The sequence below is a fragment of the Triturus cristatus genome, chromosome 7 (genome assembly GCF_964204655.1).
Source record: "Triturus cristatus chromosome 7, aTriCri1.1, whole genome shotgun sequence".
Lineage (NCBI taxonomy): Eukaryota > Metazoa > Chordata > Amphibia > Caudata > Salamandridae > Triturus > Triturus cristatus.
Window position 1 is genome coordinate 1,738,851,225 of NC_140590.1, and position 21,137 is coordinate 1,738,872,361.

The 21,137-nt window shown below is 51.1% G+C and overlaps 1 protein-coding gene across 2 annotated transcripts in view; it reads left to right on the forward strand.

Annotated features, from left to right (window-relative positions):
* The window catches only part of LOC146812956 (C-type lectin domain family 2 member B-like), a 175,611-nt gene that overhangs the window by 146,934 nt on the left and 7,540 nt on the right, over positions 1-21,137 (forward strand). Inside the window, exon 5 of one of the 2 annotated variants that reach the window (XM_085619994.1) lies at positions 965-1,670. In XM_085619994.1, coding sequence (XP_085476120.1) covers positions 965-1,085 — 121 coding nt within the window. In that variant the 3' untranslated portion in view covers positions 1,086-1,670. Of the gene's footprint in view, positions 1-964; positions 1,671-21,137 lie in introns of those variants that run through there. The other variant, XM_085619993.1, reaches the window with a different exon arrangement.

Sequence of the window (21,137 nt, forward strand, 5' to 3'; positions counted from 1 at the left end):
CTTCACTCTGATTTTTAGCACTGGAAGCTTGTTCTGACCTGCAAACTCAGCACGATCTGCACCATGCGGTGCACCAGAGGGCACTGCTTCTTTGCAGCTTTCTCACCGCAAACAGTCGTGACTGCCTGCAATGAGAAAATCTTGCTCGGTGCCCTCCTGCTGCCCGAAAATTGTGCTTAGGGATGGCAATTCTCGATTGACAACTTACTGTTGGCGAACCGTGCATGAAAAAATCTCTGGCACGCGGTGGTTGGCAGAAAGTCTCATTACAAGCAAAATGCGGAGCGGCCAAACTCCACTGGCAGAGCAGAATTTATCGCCCATCCCTACTTAATATACCCATTTTAGAATTTTCTACTTGTACCATTCTTGGTATGTGTGCAAGGGCATTGGGTTTGCTTGTGTGTTTGTATGTGTATGTAAGAGACTGGGTATGTATGTGCAAGACATTGTGTGCTTTTAAAGTGTTTTGCTTGTGTGCAATCATGTATAATAAAAAGGCCAGCCATATTGGTTTTGCCATTGCTTATTTTATATTGGTGTTTTTCCCATTGTGGCTGCTGATTGGTAGCTTATACACACATGATTTCACCCCTTTTCTGCTAAGGCTTCCTCGCTGCTCTGGCCTAGTCACCAAACCTGAGCCAAGGAACATTATTATAACCAGTGGACTCTGCGGGCTGTCTGTGAAGGTTACCACTCACCCCCCCACTGTGCCCAATTTCTCCCTTAGTCTGACAGACCGGATCTCTGCTGCCAGTGCTTGATGACCAGTTTAATCCAGGATATCCTCTTTGTCCTTCTCTTATTTTCACACGAAAAGTTGCCGCACCTTGGCAGGTGTCTAATAGGTATTATATCCTGAGGTTGTAAATGTAGAGGCATATATCATGTAGTTGTGGAAAAATAAATTTGAACATTTTAAACATTGGACTAACATTTTGACTTTATTTTGTATTTTTAGGACTGTCATAACTGGTGACTCAGATTGCGCCTATCTAAACCATGTGGGTTTCAGCAGCGCCAATTGCTCCTTTCTTCGGAGATATATCTGCACCAAACCAGAACACTGTGTAAAGAAATAGTTTAAAGCACATAATACAAGGATGTGGTGTTACTTTCAAAGATCCGTTCAATGTAGTCAAACATGGATAATGTACTGATGGAAGAATGTTGGATTTGTGAGAGGTGACCAGTGGTCACAGCAGATAACATGATGCTAGACCCCTTCAGCAGTGTGTAGGATGTGATGCCACAAGGTATAAACTATCATTATCTATTTGTGGTCACAGTCCTGTTCCATATTATTTGCTACAGAGTGGTATGATGAGGACTTAGTCCTACAAACTATGCCTGGCTATCAAGCGTTTCATTCTGTAAAAAACAACCTTAATATGCAGGAAAACCAGAATAGCTGTCGGGCCTACAAAGTCCTCATGAATTATTAACAGGGCTGGAATCGTTTGGACTGTTACTAGGGATAATCTCTACTGTATATTTGCAAATTGTGAAACTCCAAGCCCAATTTGTTTTTATATTTCAATTATGTTTACATTGTAAATTTGTATTGTCTTTTAGTGGATTTATGTATGTGTAGCCTGTCTCTACTTACTGTTGTCTTAAAAAAAATCAGAATTTATGAAGAATAAATTTATATATTTAGAACTATGGGTTACCCTCCTCCCCATTGTATTTATCTATACTAAGAAGTAATAATAACACTTTGCAATATATTCAGTCCCTCAGGCGGTATCTCTATGTGGATGATGATGGCTCACCTGCCTCCATCTGATGTGTTTTTGGGGCAGGCGCTTAATCGAATCAAAAGGTTAAGTTATGGTTAGCTTTGGTTATTACGACTAAAAGTAAGTGTAAAAAAACAGTTGCAGTTTTAAAAAATGGCAATGCAGTTATTGGGTAATTACTAGAAGGCACTGTTCCAGGGTCGGTATGGTTGAGAGTCAACCAAGACCAGACCTCAACAAGAGGCAAACAAAGAAAGAGAGATAGATCTATGGGTTAGAGGTCTAGGGTGGGGTACTCAGGATGGGGGGAGACAACACAAGTGTCTCTTGTTGCCCTCACACACCCCGAGGGATGTCATGCTTCATCATCGGGCGGTGCTCCTCGTCGGGCCGGCGGTGCAATGCCCTACGGGTCCCCCGAAGGGTCTCTTTAGCGGAGATCTTTTAGAGAGCTGCCGATGGGTGCATGCGGGTATGTGGAGGGGGAGTACCGGGGTCAGTGGTGAGGGTAGTGTGTGCAAGGATAAAAATACCTAAGGGTTACCTGGGAAGCTATTTTAATAAGAAGGTACCCTTGGTACAATAAAAATCGTGAAAAAAATGTTACTTGTCGAGACGTAATGTGTCTGTAGTAACTGGAAATACAGGTCAAATGGTCGACATGTTTCGCGCCTTTTAGTGGTCAGAGTGATCCATGGCGTTTCATCAGGACCAGTAGAAGTGAAAAGTGTGGGGAGAGGTGCCCAGACTATGTGTAGTGGGGGGGGTAAAATATCACCCTCTCACTCGGCAACAGGGGGGGAGTGCAGTGTCTCCTAAACAGGTAGTGTGTGAAAAAGGAGTCTGTTGTGCCCCCTTTGCAATGGACCTATAACAAGAGTTGGAATTACTCCATGAGTTAAAAAGCGGCGTAGGAGGCCCACACCATCTAGGGGGGTTGCTCAGGTGACGGCACTGGAAACCTGCCCGGTCCAGACGCCTGCTCGGAGGTAGTTATTGGTACAAATTAAAACTCAATAAACGCTGAAATATGCAAGTTAGGGTTAGGGTTGCAACATACAAACTCAGTAACACACCATGTAAACCATAACAAGGACCCAAACGGAACCTTCATGACCTCACTCTTTATGTGAAGATGTAATCACAAATATACTATATATGTAGTGTTTATTGCTTTGAGTACGTGTTACTAAACGTTTTGCATTCGGGTATTATTTATTGGTATACGGATTGTGAGGTCCTAAGCAGTGTGTTATGAATTTGCAATTTAGCTTTGTAAGAAATCAGGTTATTAGTTGTGAGGCCTGTGCAAGTAATAGGTCCCCAGTTTCCCTTTACTGGACACCAAGCACCCCCCTGTAGCGCTTGACTCTCTTAGCTAGCGAAGCAGAGCAGCCCAAGGCCTACTACAGGGGAGTGGTGTGGGCTACTCCTCACCGTTCACTGACACGCAATAAAAACACTCAATAAATGATTGTCCAGGCAGTGGTTTTTCTTTGAAAAGGAAAAGTACACTTATTGTACACAAACTGCTAAATACTATGCATTCATTTACAAATAGATACATCAGGCAGATTGAAAATACCTTGGATGACCTTATGAAATCATATTAACCCCTTCGATGCTCATGACGGAGCGGTTCCGTCATGAGCATCAGTTGGGCTGTGCTCATGACGGAACCGCTCCGTCATGAGGACAGCCCCTGGGGGAAGCGCTGGCGCTCCCCCCCTGGGGCATCGATCGTGCCCCCACAGACGGGGATGGCAGCGGAAGAGTTTCCGCTGCCACCCCCGAGCCCCCCCACGCTTCCTGGTGACGTCAGCGCGCACAGCGCACGCCGGCGTCATCAGGAAGTGCTCGGACGCCTGGAAGCCATTTGCTTCCAGGCGTCCACAGCGAGTAGGTGAGTCTTGTGTGTTCCGGTGGGGCGGCGGGGGCCTTTCAGAGCGTATTGAGGCATCGGGGGAGAGGAAAGAGTATTTCCTCTCCCCTGATGTCTCAATACAGGGCATTCCTGCTCCACGATCGCGCACAGCGTCGCGATCGTGGAGCAGGGATGCCCCACTAGACACCAGGGATGTGTTTTATTTTATTTTGGAAGCGACCCCTTGGGTAAGGGTCGCTTCCTGGGGGCCATATATTATTATAAGACTTTTCTGCCCCCTCTAGGGGCAGATCGGTGGTTTTTTTTCGCCGTTTCTGCTCCCAGGGGGGGCAGAAAAGCCCACTAGACACCAGGGATATCATTATTTATGTAGGAAGCGACCCCTTGAGCAAGGGTCGCTTCCTTGGGGCCCTAAATTGTTTGAAGACTTTTCTGCCCCCTCTGGGTGCAGATCGGTGTCATTTGTTTTGCCGTTTCTGCTCCCAGGGGGGGCAGAAAAGCCCACTAGACACCAGGGATCTTATTATTATTGTAGGAAGCGACCCCTTGGGCAAGGGTCGCTTCCTTGGGCCCACACATTTTTGAAAGACTTTTCTGCCCCCTCTGGGGGCAGATCGGTGTCATTATTTTGCCGTTTCTGCTCCTAGGGGGGGGCAGAAAAGCCCACTAGACACCAGGGATCTTATTATTATTGTAGGAAGCGACCCCTTGGGCAAGGGTCGCTTCCTTGGCCCCCTAAATTTTTTGAAGACTTTTCTGCCCCCTCTGGGGGCAGATCGGTGTTATTTTTTTGCCGTTTCTGCTCCCAGGGGGGGGGGCAGAAAAGCCCACTAGACACCAGGGATCTAATTTTTGTTGTAGGAAGCGACCCCTTGGGCAAGTGTCGCTTCCTTGGGCCCCTAATTATTTTGAAGATTTTTCTGCCCCCTCTGGGGGCAGATCGGTTTTATTTTTTCGCTGTTTCTGCTCCCAGGGGGGGCAGAAAAGGCCACTAGACACCAGGGAATTAGTTCAAATAAAAATAGAAGTGACCCCTCGCTTCCAGGGTGTAATTTGTTTTCTGGCACACAACCCGATTGACCATTTGGGTAGTGACATAGCATGTTATAATGTTTGTTGTTATATTTTTTGTGAATTCCAATTGTAATGTTTTTTTTTTGTTTACTTTTTTGTTCTAGGTGAAGGCTTTTCTTCATTTCACGTTGCAGTGTTGTGACTGGTGGTTCTGCTGTTTGTGTAGTTTGGTAAGAGACTTATTTTTGTACAATGTAAATGTGTTTGATTTCTCTGCCTGTTTTGCAAATGGTGTAATAATAGCAGTATGTTTGGTTTTTGAGTGTCAAAAACTTTTTGCATTGGTGCTCGATGTGTATTTTGTTGTCTTGTGAGTAATTTGTTTTTTTTTCTTCTTTCTAGTTTGATATCGTTGGTTTTTGCTGTGTCACTGCAGAGTTGGTTTCTGGTGAGTGCAGCTGTCTCTTGTAATTGGATTGTATAGTTTTTGAGTACATTGATCTTGTGATAAAGGTACACATTTCTTTACTTACTTTGTTTGCACATTGTTGGTTGTTGTTGACTTGTTTGTGCAGTCTTCTATCTTAGTAAGTATAATGGCTAGCCGCAGGATGACTGCTCAGCAGGTTGTTGGTTTGCTGTTTGAGTCTTCCTCTGATATTGGTTCAGAGACTGACTCTGCATCTGAGGGAGAGGAGGCAGGGGACGATTCTGGCAGTGAGTTGTCTCTCCGTATGGAGTCATCGGATGATGAAGATACTCTTAGTGCGGATGAAGTGCCTGTGTTAGAGGAGGAGACTGATGTGCCGATAGTGCGGCAAGAGGCATCTGGGCTGCAGCCTGGGGCTGCAAGACTTCCCGTTGGTGTAGTGCGGCAAGAGGCATCTGGGCTGCAGGCTGGGGCTGCAAGTCTTCCCGTTGAAAGTGATGACCTCTGGGTTGCCCCTGGCATGGTGCAGCCGGAATTTCCAGAGTTTACTGGTGTTCCAGGGTCTAGAGTGAATACTGAGAACTTTTTGCCTGTAAATTTTTTTCAGTTGTTTATGGACGATGTGTTTTTGGCAGAGATTGTTGAGCAGACTAATTTGTATGCCGAACAGTTTTTGAGGGACAACAGTGCCAGTCTTAAGCCACACTCTAGAGCTACCCGGTGGACTCCCACAAATGTTGAAGAGATGAAGAAGTTCTTGGGTTTAACTTTTTTGATGGGCTTGCTAAGGAAGCCATCATTGGCTTCATATTGGTCTAGCAGTCCCTTGATGGCAACGTCTATTTTTCCGGCAGTCATGACTCGTGACAGGTATTTGCTTCTGCTTCGGATGATGCACTTTGTTGATAATGGTTTAGCGTTGCCACGAGATCACCCTGATTGTGACCGTCTTTTTAAGATTAGGCCTGTCCTTGATCACTTTGTTGATCGATTTTCTGAGATTTATGCCCCTGGTAGAGAAATTGCAGTGGATGAGTCTTTGGTGTTGTTCAAGGGCCGCTTGGTTTTTAGGCAATACATTCCTAGTAAGAGGGCACGCTATGGAATAAAGCTGTATATGCTGTGTGACAGTAGGACTGGATATGTCTCTAATTTCAGGGTGTACACCGGTAAGGAATCTAGGTTTAACCTCCCTGGTTGTCCGTCCACTTTTGGAGTGACTGAGAAAATTGTTTGGGAACTTGGTAGAGGATTTTTTAACAAAGGCCACCATTTATATGTAGATAACTTCTACACTGGTGTGCGGTTGTTCAGGGAATTGGCCAAAGTGGACACTTTTGCTTGTGGCACAATCCGCTGTAACCGTAAAGGTTTTCCGAAAGAACTTGTTTGTCAAAAGCTTGTGCGGGGACAGTGCAGTGTGTTGCGTTGCCAGGAGCTTCTTGCTGTGAAGTTTACAGACAGGAGAGATATATACATGCTGACTTCCATCCATGATGAAAACACTGCACCTGTGACTGTTTGGGGTCAGGTCGCTGAAGCGCGCAAACCTGTGTGCATTTTAGACTATAATAGGCACATGGGTGGTGTTGACAGAGTAGATCAGAGGTTGGAACCTTACACTGCTCTTCGTAAGGCTTACATTTGGTACAAGAAGTTGGCTATCCATCTTTTCCACATGGCAATGTTTAATGCTTTTGTTGTGTTCCAGGATTCTTGCCCTGAGTCAAAGATGACTTTTGCTAAGTTTCAGGAGTCTGTAATAGGCAGCCTTGTTGTAGTGGAACAGGCAAGTGTTCCTAGAGTTGGACTGGTGGAGGATGTTGCTAGATTGAAAGAACGCCACTTTCCAGATCACATTCCTCCCACACCCGCAAAAGATTTTCCCAGTAGGAGATGTAGAGTCTGTTGGCGAAGAGGTTTGCGGAAGGAGAGTCGTATGTACTGCCCCGATTGTCCCTCTCATCCTGCACTGTGTCTCTCTGCTTGTTTCAGAGCGTACCACACGCGTAAAAATTTCTGGGAACATTCATGAGTGGTAAAGTGAACTGCCTGGTCTGTATTCTTTGGAAAATATGATTCTGTTTCAAGGTTGGTGTTAGTGCAATGTATTTAGTTGCTGATTTTCTGTTAGAAGATTTGTATCTATTTGCAATTTGTTTGTGTTTTTATTTTTTTCTAAAAAAATCCAAAATGTGATGGCGGTGTGTGTAGGCTTGCGCTTGGCTGTTGGTGTGTGTGGACTGGCACTTGGTTGGTGGTGTGCGTGGAATGGTGCTTGGCTGACGGTGTGCGTGGACTGGCGGTGTGCATGGACTGGCGGTGTGGGTGGACTGGTGCGTGGCTGGTGGTGTGCGTGGAATGGTGCTTGGCTGGCGGTGTGCGTGGAATGGTGCTTGGCTGGCGGTGTGCGTGGAATGGTGCTTAGCTGGCGGTGTGCGTGGACTGTTACTTGGCTGGCGGTGTGTGGACTGGTGGTGTGTGCGGACTGGTGTTTGGCTGGTGGTGTCCGTGGACTGGAGCTTGGCTGGTGGTGTCCGTGGACTGGAGCTTGTCTGGTGGTGTGCGTGGACTGGAGCTTGGCTGGCGGTGTGCGTGGAATGGTGCTTGGCTGGCGGTGTGCGTGGACTGGTACTTGGCTGGCGGTGTGCGTGGACTGGTGGTGTGTGCGGACTGGTGCTTGGCTGGTGGTGTCCGTGAACTGGAGCTTGGCTGGCGGTGTAGGTGGATTTGCGATTGGCTGCCGGTGTGCCTGGACTGGCGATTGGATGGCGGTGTGCCTGGACTGGCGCTTGGCTAGCGGTGTGTGTCGACTGGTGCTTGGCTGGCTGTGTGTGAGTAGTGACTTTCTGCTGGTCACTACACACACTGCTAGCTGAGTGCCACTCCACGCAATCCTTCAGCCTGTGTAGTTGCTGTGTCTGGATTGTGGGCGTGTGAAAGTGATGGGCCCTTGAATGGCGCTGTGTGCTGGTGTGAGTTTTGTTATGTGATGGGCCCGCGGCTGGCGGTGTGAATGGTTTTGTATGTCTCACATGTATGAAAGGTGTATGAATGGCCTGTAAAGAGGTTGGTGCCTTGTCGTGGCTTTACAGCTCACGAGCTGTGAGTCAATGGTTCAGTTTCTCGCCCTTTCAATTATTACCAGTGCATTTCATGTTTTGTGAAATCACTTGCTAATACAATTTTATCTACTGAACCATCACTCACCCTCGTGCCAAATCCAACCAGTATGTGTGTGTGCTTGCGGGTTAGATGGCTGTGCAGTAATAATTGTCTTTCTGAAGCAGGGTGTACCTTGTCCCTTTTTGGTGATTTTTGTACTGTGTTGCTTTTGTACCTGGTGGTGCGAATGGTCTTGTTTGTATCACGTATGAAAGGTGTGTGAATGGCCTGTAAAGTGGTTGGTGCCTTGACGTGGCTTTACAGCTCACGAGCTGCAAGTCATTGGTTTGGTTTTTTGTGAATTTAATTATTGACAGTGCATTTCATTTTTGTGAAATCTCTTGTTAATAAAATTTAATACACTGAACCATGACTCGCCCTCGTGCCAAATCCAACCAGTATGTGTGTGTGTTTGAGGAATAGATGGTTGTGCAGGAATCTTTGTCTTTAGTTTCTCTGCCAAGGTACACTTTCCATGTAAGAATAACCCACCAACTGTAGATATTGTCGAAAACCATTGGGAGTTCATGGTGATGTCTCTCTAGTGATTTGAAAAATATTTTTTATCCCCATTGTCCTGTATACCTCAAACTGTCTGCCACATTTTCTTTGCAGTATTATTCCTAAATTCTCACGCTGTAGTAACAATAGTTAATCTGGTTTTGCAAGGGGGGTTACTTTGGTTTTTTGCCCAGGGCTCGGCGGCCATCTAGGGAAACCTTTCAAACCCATGCATTTCTGAAAACTAGACACCCGGCGGCTTCCAGGGAGGTATGGCTTGCGTGGATCCCCCAACGTTTCCTTACCCAGAATCCCCTGCAAACCTCATTTTTTGCTCAAAAAATCGCTTTTTTCACACATTTTGGGGTGGGAAAGTAGTGGCATCACCGGGCTCACACAAATTTACCACCACCCAGCGTTCCCCCAGGTCTCCCGGTAAAAATGGTGCCTCACTTGTGTGGGAGGCCCAAGTACCCGCGGCAGGCAAGGGCCCCAAACGTAGTGAGGCGACATCAAAATGGCCTTTCACCAAACCACCTGGTTTTGCAAGGGGGGTCACTTTGGTTTTTGGCCCGGTGCGCGGCGGCCATCTAGGGAAACCTACCAAACCCTGGCATTTTTGAAAACTAGACACCCGGCGGCTTCCAGGGAGGTATGGCTTGCGTGGATCCCCCAACGTTTCCTTACCCTGAATCCCCTGCAAACCTCATTTTTTGCTCAAAAAATCGCTTTTTTCACACATTTTGGGGTGGGAAAGTAGTGGCATCACCGGGCTCACACAAATTTACCACCACCCAGCGTTCCCCCCGGTCTCCCGGTAAAAATGGTGCCTCACTTGTGTGGGAGGCCCAAGTACCCGCGGCAGGCAAGGGCCCCAAACGTAGTGAGGCGACATCAAAATGGCCTTTCGCCAAACCACCTGGTTTTGCAAGGGGGGTCACTTTGGTTTTTGGCCCGGTGCGCGGCGGCCATCTAGGGAAACCTACCAAACCCAGGCATTTTTGAAAACTAGACACCCGGCGGCTTCCAGGGAGGTATGGCTTGCGTGGATCCCCCAACGTTTCCTTACCCAGAATCCCCTGCAAACCTCCATTTTTTGCTCAAAAAATCGCTTTTTTCACACATTTTGGGGTGGGAAAGTAGTGGCATCACCGGGCTCACACAAATTTACCACCACCCAGCGTTCCCCCAGGTCTCCCGGTAAAAATGGTGCCTCACTTGTGTGGGAGGCCCAAGTACCCGCGGCAGGCAAGGGCCCCAAACGTAGTGAGGCGACATCAAAATGGCCTTTCGCCAAACCACCTGGTTTTGCAAGGGGGGTCACTTTGGTTTTTGGCCCGGTGCGCGGCGGCCATCTAGGGAAACCTACCAAACCCAGGCATTTTTGAAAACTAGACACCCGGCGGCTTCCAGGGAGGTATGGCTTGCGTGGATCCCCCAACGTTTCCTTACCCAGAATCCCCTGCAAACCTCATTTTTTGCTCAAAAAATCACTTTTTTCACACATTTTGGGGTGGGAAAGTAGTGGCATCACCGGGCTCACACAAATTTACCACCACCCAGCGTTCCCCCAGGTCTCCCGGTAAAAATGGTGCCTCACTTGTGTGGGAGGCCCAAGTACCGGCGGCAGGCAAGGGCCACAAACGTAGTGAGGCGACATCAAAATGGCCTTTCGCCAAACCACCTGGTTTTGCAAGGGGGGTCACTTTGGTTTGTGGCCCGGTGCGCGGCGGCCATCTAGGGAAACCTACCAAACCCTGGCATTTTTGAAAACTAGACACCCGGCGGCTTCCAGGGAGGTATGGCTTGCGTGGATCCCCCAACGTTTCCTTACCCAGAATCCCCTGCAAACCTCATTTTTTGCTCAAAAAATCACTTTTTTTACACATTTTGGGGTGGGAAAGTAGTGGCATCACCGGGCTCACACAAATTTACCACCACCCAGCGTTCCCCCAGGTCTCCCGGTAAAAATGGTGCCTCACTTGTGTGGGAGGCCCAAGTACCCGCGGCAGGCAAGGGCCCCAAACGTAGTGAGGCGACATCAAAATGGCCTTTCGCCAAACCACCTGGTTTTGCAAGGGGGGTCACTTTGGTTTTTGGCCCAGTGCGCGGCGGCCATCTAGGGAAACCTACCAAACCCAGGCATTTTTGAAAACTAGACACCCGGCGGCTTCCAGGGAGGTATGGCTTGCGTGGATCCCCCAACGTTTCCTTACCCAGAATCCCCTGCAAACCTCATTTTTTGCTCAAAAAATCGCTTTTTTCACACATTTTGGGGTGGGAAAGTAGTGGCATCACCGGGCTCACACAAATTTACCACCACCCAGCGTTCCCCCAGGTCTCCCGGTAAAAATGGTGCCTCACTTGTGTGGGAGGCCCAAGTACCCGCGGCAGGCAAGGGCCCCAAACGTAGTGAGGCGACATCAAAATGGCCTTTCGCCAAACCACCTGGTTTTGCAAGGGGGGTCACTTTGGTTTTTGGCCCGGTGCGCGGCGGCCATCTAGGGAAACCTACCAAACCCTGGCATTTTTGAAAACTAGACACCCGGCGGCTTCCAGGGAGGTATGGCTTGCGTGGATCCCCCAACGTTTCCTTACCCAGAATCCCCTGCAAACCTCATTTTTTGCTCAAAAAATCACTTTTTTTACACATTTTGGGGTGGGAAAGTAGTGGCATCACCGGGCTCACACAAATTTACCACCACCCAGCGTTCCCCCAGGTCTCCCGGTAAAAATGGTGCCTCACTTGTGTGGGAGGCCCAAGTACCCGCGGCAGGCAAGGGCCCCAAACGTAGTGAGGCGACATCAAAACGGCCTTTCGCCAAACCACCTGGTTTTGCAAGGGGGGTCACTTTGGTTTTTGGCCCGGTGCGCGGCGGCCATCTAGGGAAACCTACCAAACCCAGGCATTTTTGAAAACTAGACACCCGGAGGCTTCCAGGGAGGTATGGCTTGCGTGGATCCCCCAACGTTTCCTTACCCAGAATCCCCTGCAAACCTCATTTTTTGCTCAAAAAATCGCTTTTTTCACACATTTTGGGGTGGGAAAGTAGTGGCATCACCGGGCTCACACAAATTTACCACCACCCAGCGTTCCCCCAGGTCTCCCGGTAAAAATGGTGCCTCACTTGTGTGGGAGGCCCAAGTACCCGCGGCAGGCAAGGGCCCCAAACGTAGTGAGGCGACATCAAAATGGCCTTTCGCCAAACCACCTGGTTTTGCAAGGGGGGTCACTTTGGTTTTTGGCCCGGTGCGCGGCGGCCATCTAGGGAAACCTACCAAACCCAGGCATTTTTGAAAACTAGACACCCGGCGGCTTCCAGGGAGGTATGGCTTGCGTGGATCCCCCAACGTTTCCTTACCCAGAATCCCCTGCAAACCTCATTTTTTGCTCAAAAAATCGCTTTTTTCACACATTTTGGGGTGGGAAAGTAGTGGCATCACCGGGCTCACACAAATTTACCACCACCCAGCGTTCCCCCAGGTCTCCCGGTAAAAATGGTGCCTCACTTGTGTGGGAGGCCCAAGTACCCGCGGCAGGCAAGGGCCCCAAACGTAGTGAGGCGACATCAAAATGGCCTTTCGCCAAACCACCTGGTTTTGCAAGGGGGGTCACTTTGGTTTTTGGCCCGGTGCGCGGCGGCCATCTAGGGAAACCTACCAAACCCAGGCATTTTTGAAAACTAGACACCCGGCGGCTTCCAGGGAGGTATGGCTTGCGTGGATCCATCAACATTGCCTATCCCAAATGTCGCCTCACTACGTTTGTTGTCCTTGCCTGCCGCGGGTACTTGGGCCTCCCACACAAGTGAGGCACCATTTTTACCGGGAGACCTGGGGGAACACTGGGTGGTGGTAAATTTGTGTGAGCCCGGTGATGCCACTACTTTCCCACCCCAAAATGTGTGAAAAAAGTGATTTTTTCAGCAAAAATTGAGGTTTGCAGGGGATTCTGGGTAAGGAAACGTTGGGGGATCCACGCAAGCCATACCTCCCTGGAAGCCGCCGGGTGTCTAGTTTTCAAAAATGCCTGGGTTTGGTAGGTTTCCCTAGAGGGCCGCCGCGCACCGGGCCAAAAACCAAAGTGACCCCCCTTGCAAAACCAGGTGGTTTGGCGATAGGCCATTTTGATGTCGCCTCACTACGTTTGGGGCCCTTGCCTGCTGCGGGTACTTGGGCCTCCCACACAAGTGAGGCACCATTTTTACCGGGAGACCTGGGGGAACGCTGGGTGGTGGTAAATTTGTGTGAGCCCGGTGATGCCACTACTTTCCCACCCCAAAATGTGTGAAAAAAGTGATTTTTTGAGCAAAAAATGAGGTTTGCAGGGGATTCTGGGTAAGGAAACGTTGGGGGATCCACGCAAGCCATACCTCCCTGGAAGCCGCCGGGTGTCTAGTTTTCAAAAATGCCTGGGTTTGGTAGGTTTCCCTAGATGGCCGCCGCGCACCGGGCCAAAAACCAAAGTGACCCCCCTTGCAAAACCAGGTGGTTTGGCGATAGGCCATCTTGATGTCCCCTCACTACGTTTGGGGCCCTTGCCTGCCGTGGGTACTTGGGCCTCCCACACAAGTGAGGCACCATTTTTACCGGGAGACCTGGGGGAACGCTGGGTGGTGGTAAATTTGTGTGAGCCCGGTGATGCCACTACTTTCCCACCCCAGAATGTGTGAAAAAAGTGATTTTTTTGAGCAAAAAATGAGGTTTGCAGGGGATTCTGGGTAAGGAAACGTTGGGGGATCCACGCAAGCCATACCTCCCTGGAAGCCGCCGGGTGTCTAGTTTTCAAAAATGCCTGGGTTTGGTAGGTTTCCCTAGATGGCCGCCGCGCACCGGGCCAAAAACCAAAGTGACCCCCCTTGCAAAACCAGGTGGTTTGGCGATAGGCCATTTTGATGTCGCCTCACTACGTTTGGGGCCCTTGCCTGCCGCGGGTACTTGGGCCTCCCACACAAGTGAGGCACCATTTTTACCGGGAGACCTGGGGGAACGCTGGGTGGTGGTAAATTTGTGTGAGCCCGGTGATGCCACTACTTTCCCACCCCAAAATGTGTGAAAATAGTGATTTTTTGAGCAAAAAATGAGGTTTGCAGGGGATTCTGGGTAAGGAAACGTTGGGGGATCCACGCAAGCCATACCTCCCTGGAAGCCGCCGGGTGTCTAGTTTTCAGAAATGCGTGGGTTTGCTAGGTTTCCCTAGGTGCCGGCAGGGCTAGGGTACAAAATCTACAGCTAGTCACTTTGCCAAAAAAAGGGTCATTTTTCGCTGCAAAACCACGTTGCGTTTTGCGCCGTTTCCTGTCGCGGGCACTAGGCCGACCCGCACAAGTGAGGTACCATTTTTCTCGTAGGACTTTGTGGAACGCGGGGTGGGTGGAAATTTGTGGATCCACGCAGATTCCAGAACTTTCCATCACAGAAATGTGGGGAAAATGTGTTTTTTATTGTCAATTTTTTACGTTTGCAAGGGATTCTGGGTAACAGACCATGGTGGGAGGCAGTCAAGTCACCCCATCCTGGATTCCCCTGGGTGTCTAGTTTTCAGAAATGTATAGGTTTGCTAGGTTTCCCTAGGTGCCGGCAGGGCTAGGGTACAAAATCTACAGCTAGTCACTTTGCCAAAAAAAGGGTCATTTTTCACTGCAAAACCACGTTGCGTTTTGCGCCGTTTCCTGTCGCGGGCACTAGGCCGACCCGCACAAGTGAGGTACCATTTTTCTCGTAGGACTTTGGGGAACGCGGGGTGGGTGGAAATTTGTGGATCCACGCAGATTCCAGAACTTTCCATCACAGAAATGTGGGGAAAATGTGTTTTTTTTGTCAATTTTTTACGTTTGCAAGGGATTCTGGGTAACAGACCATGGTGGGAGGCAGTCAAGTCACCCCATCCTGGATTCCCCTGGGTGTCTAGTTTTCAAAAATGTATAGGTTTGCTAGGTTTCCTGTTAGAAATGAGGGGGCTCTGGTTGACGCAGGTGTGAACCCACAACAAGCAGGGACCCTTTACTTCTTGTCAGGGCGAAGGATGACTCCTCAGAATAACCCCTGCTCACCCTCTAGGTGCGTGGCGCGAGCAGTCTAGGCTAAGTCTCAGGCGTACACGGTTAAGCAAATGCAATTACACATACAGTAAACCCCCTGCATGCACCACAAATGGACACCAATCCGGTAGTATATAAAAATAAGCTTTTATGTAGTTTCAGCAGAGTTAAATACAAGGCCCAGTAACGTTGAACTGATGGGGCCACAATTCTTAGGAATACGGTAAAGTTCTCTTTGTGCGGAAAGTTCTTTTAGGCGGGCACAAGGTGACTGTAGGCCTCAGCACACTCCAGGCTGAGGTGGCGACTGGGAAGCCCACGGCAGATGACAGGGAAATCAGAACGTTGCGGACCCTGGATCCGATGCGAGCTCGCAGTCGAGTTCGTAAGTACAGTACCTTGTTTCTTGTCGCGAAGGTGGGTGCGGGAGGTCAGCGGCTCTTCCACAGAAGAGCGAGGCGGCGTCCGGGGCTCCCACACTTCACGATGGGTGTCTGATCTTCAGGCTCACGACCAGAGCGGGGTGTTGCAGGTGGCGGGTGAACAAAGCGGGGCAGCCGGGCACGCAGATACGTCCGGGCCGTCCGAGGCTTGGAGATGCTCACAAACGCCGATTCCGGCGGGAGGGTGAAGGTGCACAGCGAGCCTCCAGCGAGCGAGGTGACAGGGGCAGCCCAGCACAGCGTAGGGGGAGCGGCTCCGATCGAGCGAGGCTCTTCCCAAGGCGGGGGCGGCTAAGCAGTCCTGGTCACGGCTCAGGGAGGGACTGCGGCACGAGGGTCACAGCTCCGGCGAGGGAAAGGACACCACGGTCTAGCAGCAGGCGAGTGAAGATCAGGTAGAGCCCAATGGTCCTGGGGCTCCGTTCAGGGGGCAAGCTCAGTTCCAAGCCCTTGGAGATCGTTTTGGAAAAGCACAAGTCTTGAAAGTAAAAATAAAGCAAAGTCTTCAGCAACAGTTTCTCTTCTCCCCTTTGGCAGCGAGGTCACCACTGCAGGCCAATCCCCCAGGACAGGGACAGTCTTCCTCCTACAGCTTTCCCGGTGCCTCCTCCTCAGGCAGAGATTCTTCTTGGTCAAAAGCGGATCTAGTTTCTTAGGAGCAGGGCTCCTCCATTTATACCACAAATCTTTTGTTCTCCCAGGCCAGGGGGGCCCTTGCCTAGTTCAGTCCGGTTTCTGAGCACTTTGTTTACGTGATGCAGGCTTCTTCTTTCAGAGTGCAGGGCAGAGTCATCAGACGCTCCACAGGGGGTGGAGCCGGCATCGAGGTAGCGGAGCACTGTCCTATTCAGAGCCTAGGAGCACTCCTCCCACCCATCTACCTGTTGATAGTCTTATTCATACCAGGCTACCTAGCCCTGCCCATCTGGGTTCCCCCAGCCCTGTCACTCACACCAGCCAGACATCAGATACACATCACGCAGAGGCGGCTGAAATGGTTAGGCAAGCAAAGGCCAACTTTCTAAAAGTGACATTTGCAAACCCGGAATATTAAAATAAACCTTGCGAAAAGATGTACCTTATCATTCCGAGTTCAGGCATACTAAACTCGACCTTCTACCATGTTCCCTGGGTCGGTTAGGATCATAGGGTGTAATAATCCAGGCCGCCCATACTGGCCTATGGGAACAGGGTAGCCTTACAGTAGTGAACAACAAAATGGCGGTCGTTCACTACCAGGACATGCCACGCATCTCGGCTTGTCCTACCTCAGGCTCACAATGCACCCTGCCCGTGGGCCTACCAGAGGGGTGACTAACATGCAGCTAAGGGAAGGTTTCGTGGACCGGCAAGTGTGGGCACTTGTCGGTCGGCGCGTCAGTACCAGACTGCACGCAGGCTTTGCGATGGCAGACCTTAGACGTATTTTTACCGGCCGCTTCCGTGGGTGGCACAACCCGTGCTGCAAGCCCACCAGCGGCGTTTGCCTTTACATGCCCTGGCGCTCCTGGCGCACTTTACTGGGGTCTGATAGTAAATCAAACAATCCAATCATGGAATCCAACCAACATATACAATTTACAAAGGGAGCACTCGCACCGCGACACTGGTTGGCAGTGGCACAGCGCGCTGAGCGGCCAACACCATAAAATCACATGAGGCACAGCGACAAAAAGAGGGAGGGAGACTCACGCCAAGGTGCCAGGTCTAACACGTGTCCCCTCCAGCTGAAAAGTGGGGGGAACTACCCTACCCCAGGGAGTTCCTCATCACTAAGGCGGAAAAATCTGGACAGACCGTCAGCATTGGCGTGATCCGTACCAGGGCGATGTTCCACCGTGAAATCCATCCCCTGTAGGGAAATGGACCACCTCAACAGCTTTGGATTCTCACCCCTCATATGCATCAACCATCTGAGGGGCCTGTGGTCCGTCTGAACCCGGAAGTGAGACCCAAACAAGTAGGGTCTTAGCTTCTTCAGCGCCCAGACCACAGCAAATGCCTCACGCTCAATAGCACTCCACCTCTGTTTCCGTGGAAGTAACCTCCTGCTAAGAAAGGCTACGGGTTGATCTAGGCCCTCCTCATTAATCTGTGAAAGAACAGCCCCCACACCATGCTCTGAAGCGTCTGTCTGAACGATAAACTCTTTGGAGAAGTTGGGAGCCAAGAGCACGGGCGCCGTGCACATAGCAGTCTTCAAGGCCTCAAAAGCTCTCTGACAGGTGTCAGTCCAGATCACCTTCCTGGGCTACTTCTTCGAAGTCAGCGCTGTCAAGGGGGCAACCAGGTTGCCATACCCCTTGACACACCTCCTGTAGTACCCGGTGAGACCTAGGAAGGCTCTCACCTCGGTCTGGGTTTTGGGCGCCTCCCAATTCAGGATGGTTTCTATCTTGGGCTGAAGGGGTGCCACCTGGCCACTCCCAACTTGGTGTCCCAAGTACACCACGGAACCCTGCCCGATCTGGCACTTACTCGCCTTGATCGTGAGGCCTGCCTTGCGCAGCGCCATCAACACTTCCCAGAGGTGACGCAAGTGTTCCTCCCACGTGGAGCTGAACACTGCGATGTCATCCAGGTAGGCTGCACTGAACGAATCCAGCCCAGCCAACACCTGGTTGACCAATCTCTGGAAGGTGGCAGGGGCATTCTTCATCCCAAAGGGCATAACCCGGAACTGGTAGTGCCCATCTGGGGTGGAAAATGCTGACCTCTCTTTGGCCCCCTCGGTCAAGGCGATCTGCCAATACCCAGACGTTAGATCAAACGTGCTGAGGTAGTTGGCGGCCCCTAGCCGATCGATGAGCTCATCAGCTCTGGGGATGGGGTGTGCGTCAGTCCTAGTGACTGAATTGAGTCCTCTGTAGTCCACACAGAACCGGAGTTCGGGTGTGGCTCCCGGCGCTGCAGCCTTCGGGACCAAAACCACGGGGCTGGCCCAAGGACTGCTAGAAGACTCAATGACCCCGAGGGCAAACATCTTGGAGACCTCCTCCTTGATGCATGTCCTCACCCTGTCAGTCACCCTGTAGGCCTTGTGCCGCACAGATGGGCTATCCCCAGTGTCCACATCATGGACGCACCAATCAGTGACACCAGGGACCAGGGAAAACAGATCAGAAAATTGTCCCAGCAACTGGCGACAATCATTCTGTTGCTCAGGGGTCAGGGTGGAAGAGAGGATGACACCATCCACTGACCCATCTTGCTCCTTGGCTGACAGGAGGTCAGGAAGAGGTTCTGTCTCCTCTTCCATCCCCGCATCTGTTGCCAAGAGCATGCCCACCTGGGACCTCTCCAAGTGGGGCTTGAGGCGGTTGACGTGTAGGACCCGTAAGGGGTTCCTGGGAGTCTTCAGGTCCACCACGTAGGTAACAGGACTCTTGCGCTCCACCACCTCAAAGGGACCGGTCCACTTATCCTGGAGCGCACATGGCTCCACGGGGGCCAAGACCCATACTTTCTGCCCAGGCTGAAGCTCTACCAGAGTGGCATTCTGGTCGTACCACCGCTTCATCTCCTCCTGGCTGGCTTCCAGGTTTGCCTCAGCAAGTTGCCTGAAACGCCTAGTCTGATTCCTGAAGGCCAGCATGTAGCTATATACATTCTGGGGAGGTTTCCTGGGAGATTGCTCCCAGCCTTCCTTGACCAGACTTAGAGGTCCTCTGACGGGGTGACCGTACAGGAGCTCAAAGGGACTGAACCCCAGAGACTTCTGTGGTACCTCACGGTAAGCGAAGAGAAGGCATGGTAAGAGGACGTCCCACTTGCGCCTCATGGGTCCTTCTAGGCCCATTATCATGCCTTTGAGGGTTCGGTTGAATCTCTCAACCAACCCGTTTCCTTGGGGGTGGTAAGGTGTGGTGAACTTGTAGGTTACACCACACTCTTGCCAAAGAGATTTCATGTACTTGGACATGAAATTGGTACCTCGGTCAGACACCACCTCTAGAGGGAATCCCACTCGGGAGAAAATTCCCATCAGTGCACGTCCCACCACGGGGGCCGTCACTGTCCTCAGAGGAATGGCTTCCGGGTACCGGGTGGCATGGTCCACCAGGACCAGGATGAACCTATTGCCCATCGCTGTCTTGGGGTCCAGTGGCCCTACAATGTCAATCCCCACTCGCTGGAATGGAGTACCGACCACAGGGAATGGCTGGAGTGGAGCCTTCTGCTTCCTCCCACTCTTTCCACTTGCCTGGCAAGTCTGGCATGTCCTGCAGTGAGTATCCGAACTCCTGCGCATTTGAGGCCAATAAAAGTGGGTGACAAGCCTTTCAAAGGTCTTGTCCTGCCCCAAATGCCCTGCCAATGGCACATCGTGAGCCAGCCCCAGTAGGAAGGCTCTGAAGTCCTGGGGTACCACCAGCGCACGGGCTGACCCAGGCTCAGCAACCTTAGGCTCTGTATATAGGAGGTCGTTCTCCCAGTAAATGAAATGCGATCCTGACTGATCACCTGCGGCCTGGGCTGCAGCCTGCTGCCGCATACCCACGAGAGAAGGGCACTCCTTCTGTGCCTTACAAAAGTCCTCCCTGGTGGGACCCCCTTCCTGCTGCCAATGGGTCAGCTCCGGCAGGTCTCCCAGTTCAGCTATTTGTTCCCCTGTAGGCTCCAGGGCATCCCCCTCAAGGTCTGCTTCCTCCTGGACCGTGGGAACTTCAGGGGCCGGCTTCCCGCGCCCCTTTCCCCTTCTCTCTGAGGCCGGCTCCTGGGCCTCCCTCTCAGGCTCCAGGACCTCTCGAGTACCTTTACTGGCTGCCATGGACCGTGTGGTGACACACGCCCAATCCGGCATACCCAACATCTCCGGGTGAGCACTCCGCTCCACCTGAGCCCAAGGTGAGCTCTCCAAATCGTTCCCTAACAAACAGTCTACAGGCATGGCGGGCCTCACAGCTACCTGAAGAGTACCAGAGACCCCCCCCCCACTCGAAGGGAACCTGAGCCACCTTGCAGTGCCTCTCTGTGTTGTCAGCGGCAACAACGGGATAGAATGCATTGGGGACCACCTGCTCCTGAGACACCAGGTGACACCTGACAGCTGTCACACTGGCTCCTGTATCTCTAAGAGCTTCCACCCTATGGCCATTTATGGTCACCCACTGCCTGTACTTCTTAGTGTTCTCGGGCAGCTGGGTTGGAGGGACCACTTCACGGTCTCCTAGCGAGACCAGGGACATCTCTGCGGGACCCCACCCACCTTGGACATCCCTCTCCTCCCCCAAGGCTACACTAGTCACCTGCCGGGGTGGAGCACCAGTGGGTGCTGGTTTACCAAACATCGGACATTTCACATCAGAGGCAAAATGCCCCAAATTGTTACACCTGTAACATCTTACGGGCCCCTTCTGAACAGGAGGACCTGTCGGGGCCCCGGTCGGTTTCTGGGGTGGGGGAGGCTGAGAACCCTTCCCTTGGTTCCCTTGGGGATTATTTTGGGGCCCTTTTTGGAACTGCTTCTGTTTACCCCTGTCCCCCCCACTCTTCTGCTGGGGACCCTGCCCACCTTTGGCGGAATCTCCCACGGTACCCTTGTGGACCCTGGTGCTGACCCAGCGGTCCGCCTCCTCAGCAAGCTTCCTCGGGTTAGTCAGCTTACTATCGATCAGGTGCTGGCGTAGCTCAGGAAAACAATTACTGGACAAGTGCTCCCATGCCATTAGATCCAGAAGCCCTTGATAATCATTCACCTTACTACCCTTCACCCAACCATCCAGCGCTCTGCAAAAGAAAGTCACATACTCCACATACGTACTATTGGGAATCTTAGTGCAACCCCTGAACCTCTGTCTATATAACTCAGGGGTCAACCCATACCTAGCCATCAATGCTTCCTTCATATGGGAATAAGAATTACGAACATCAACAGGTAAATCTAACAGTGTGTCCCGCCCCTCACTCAGG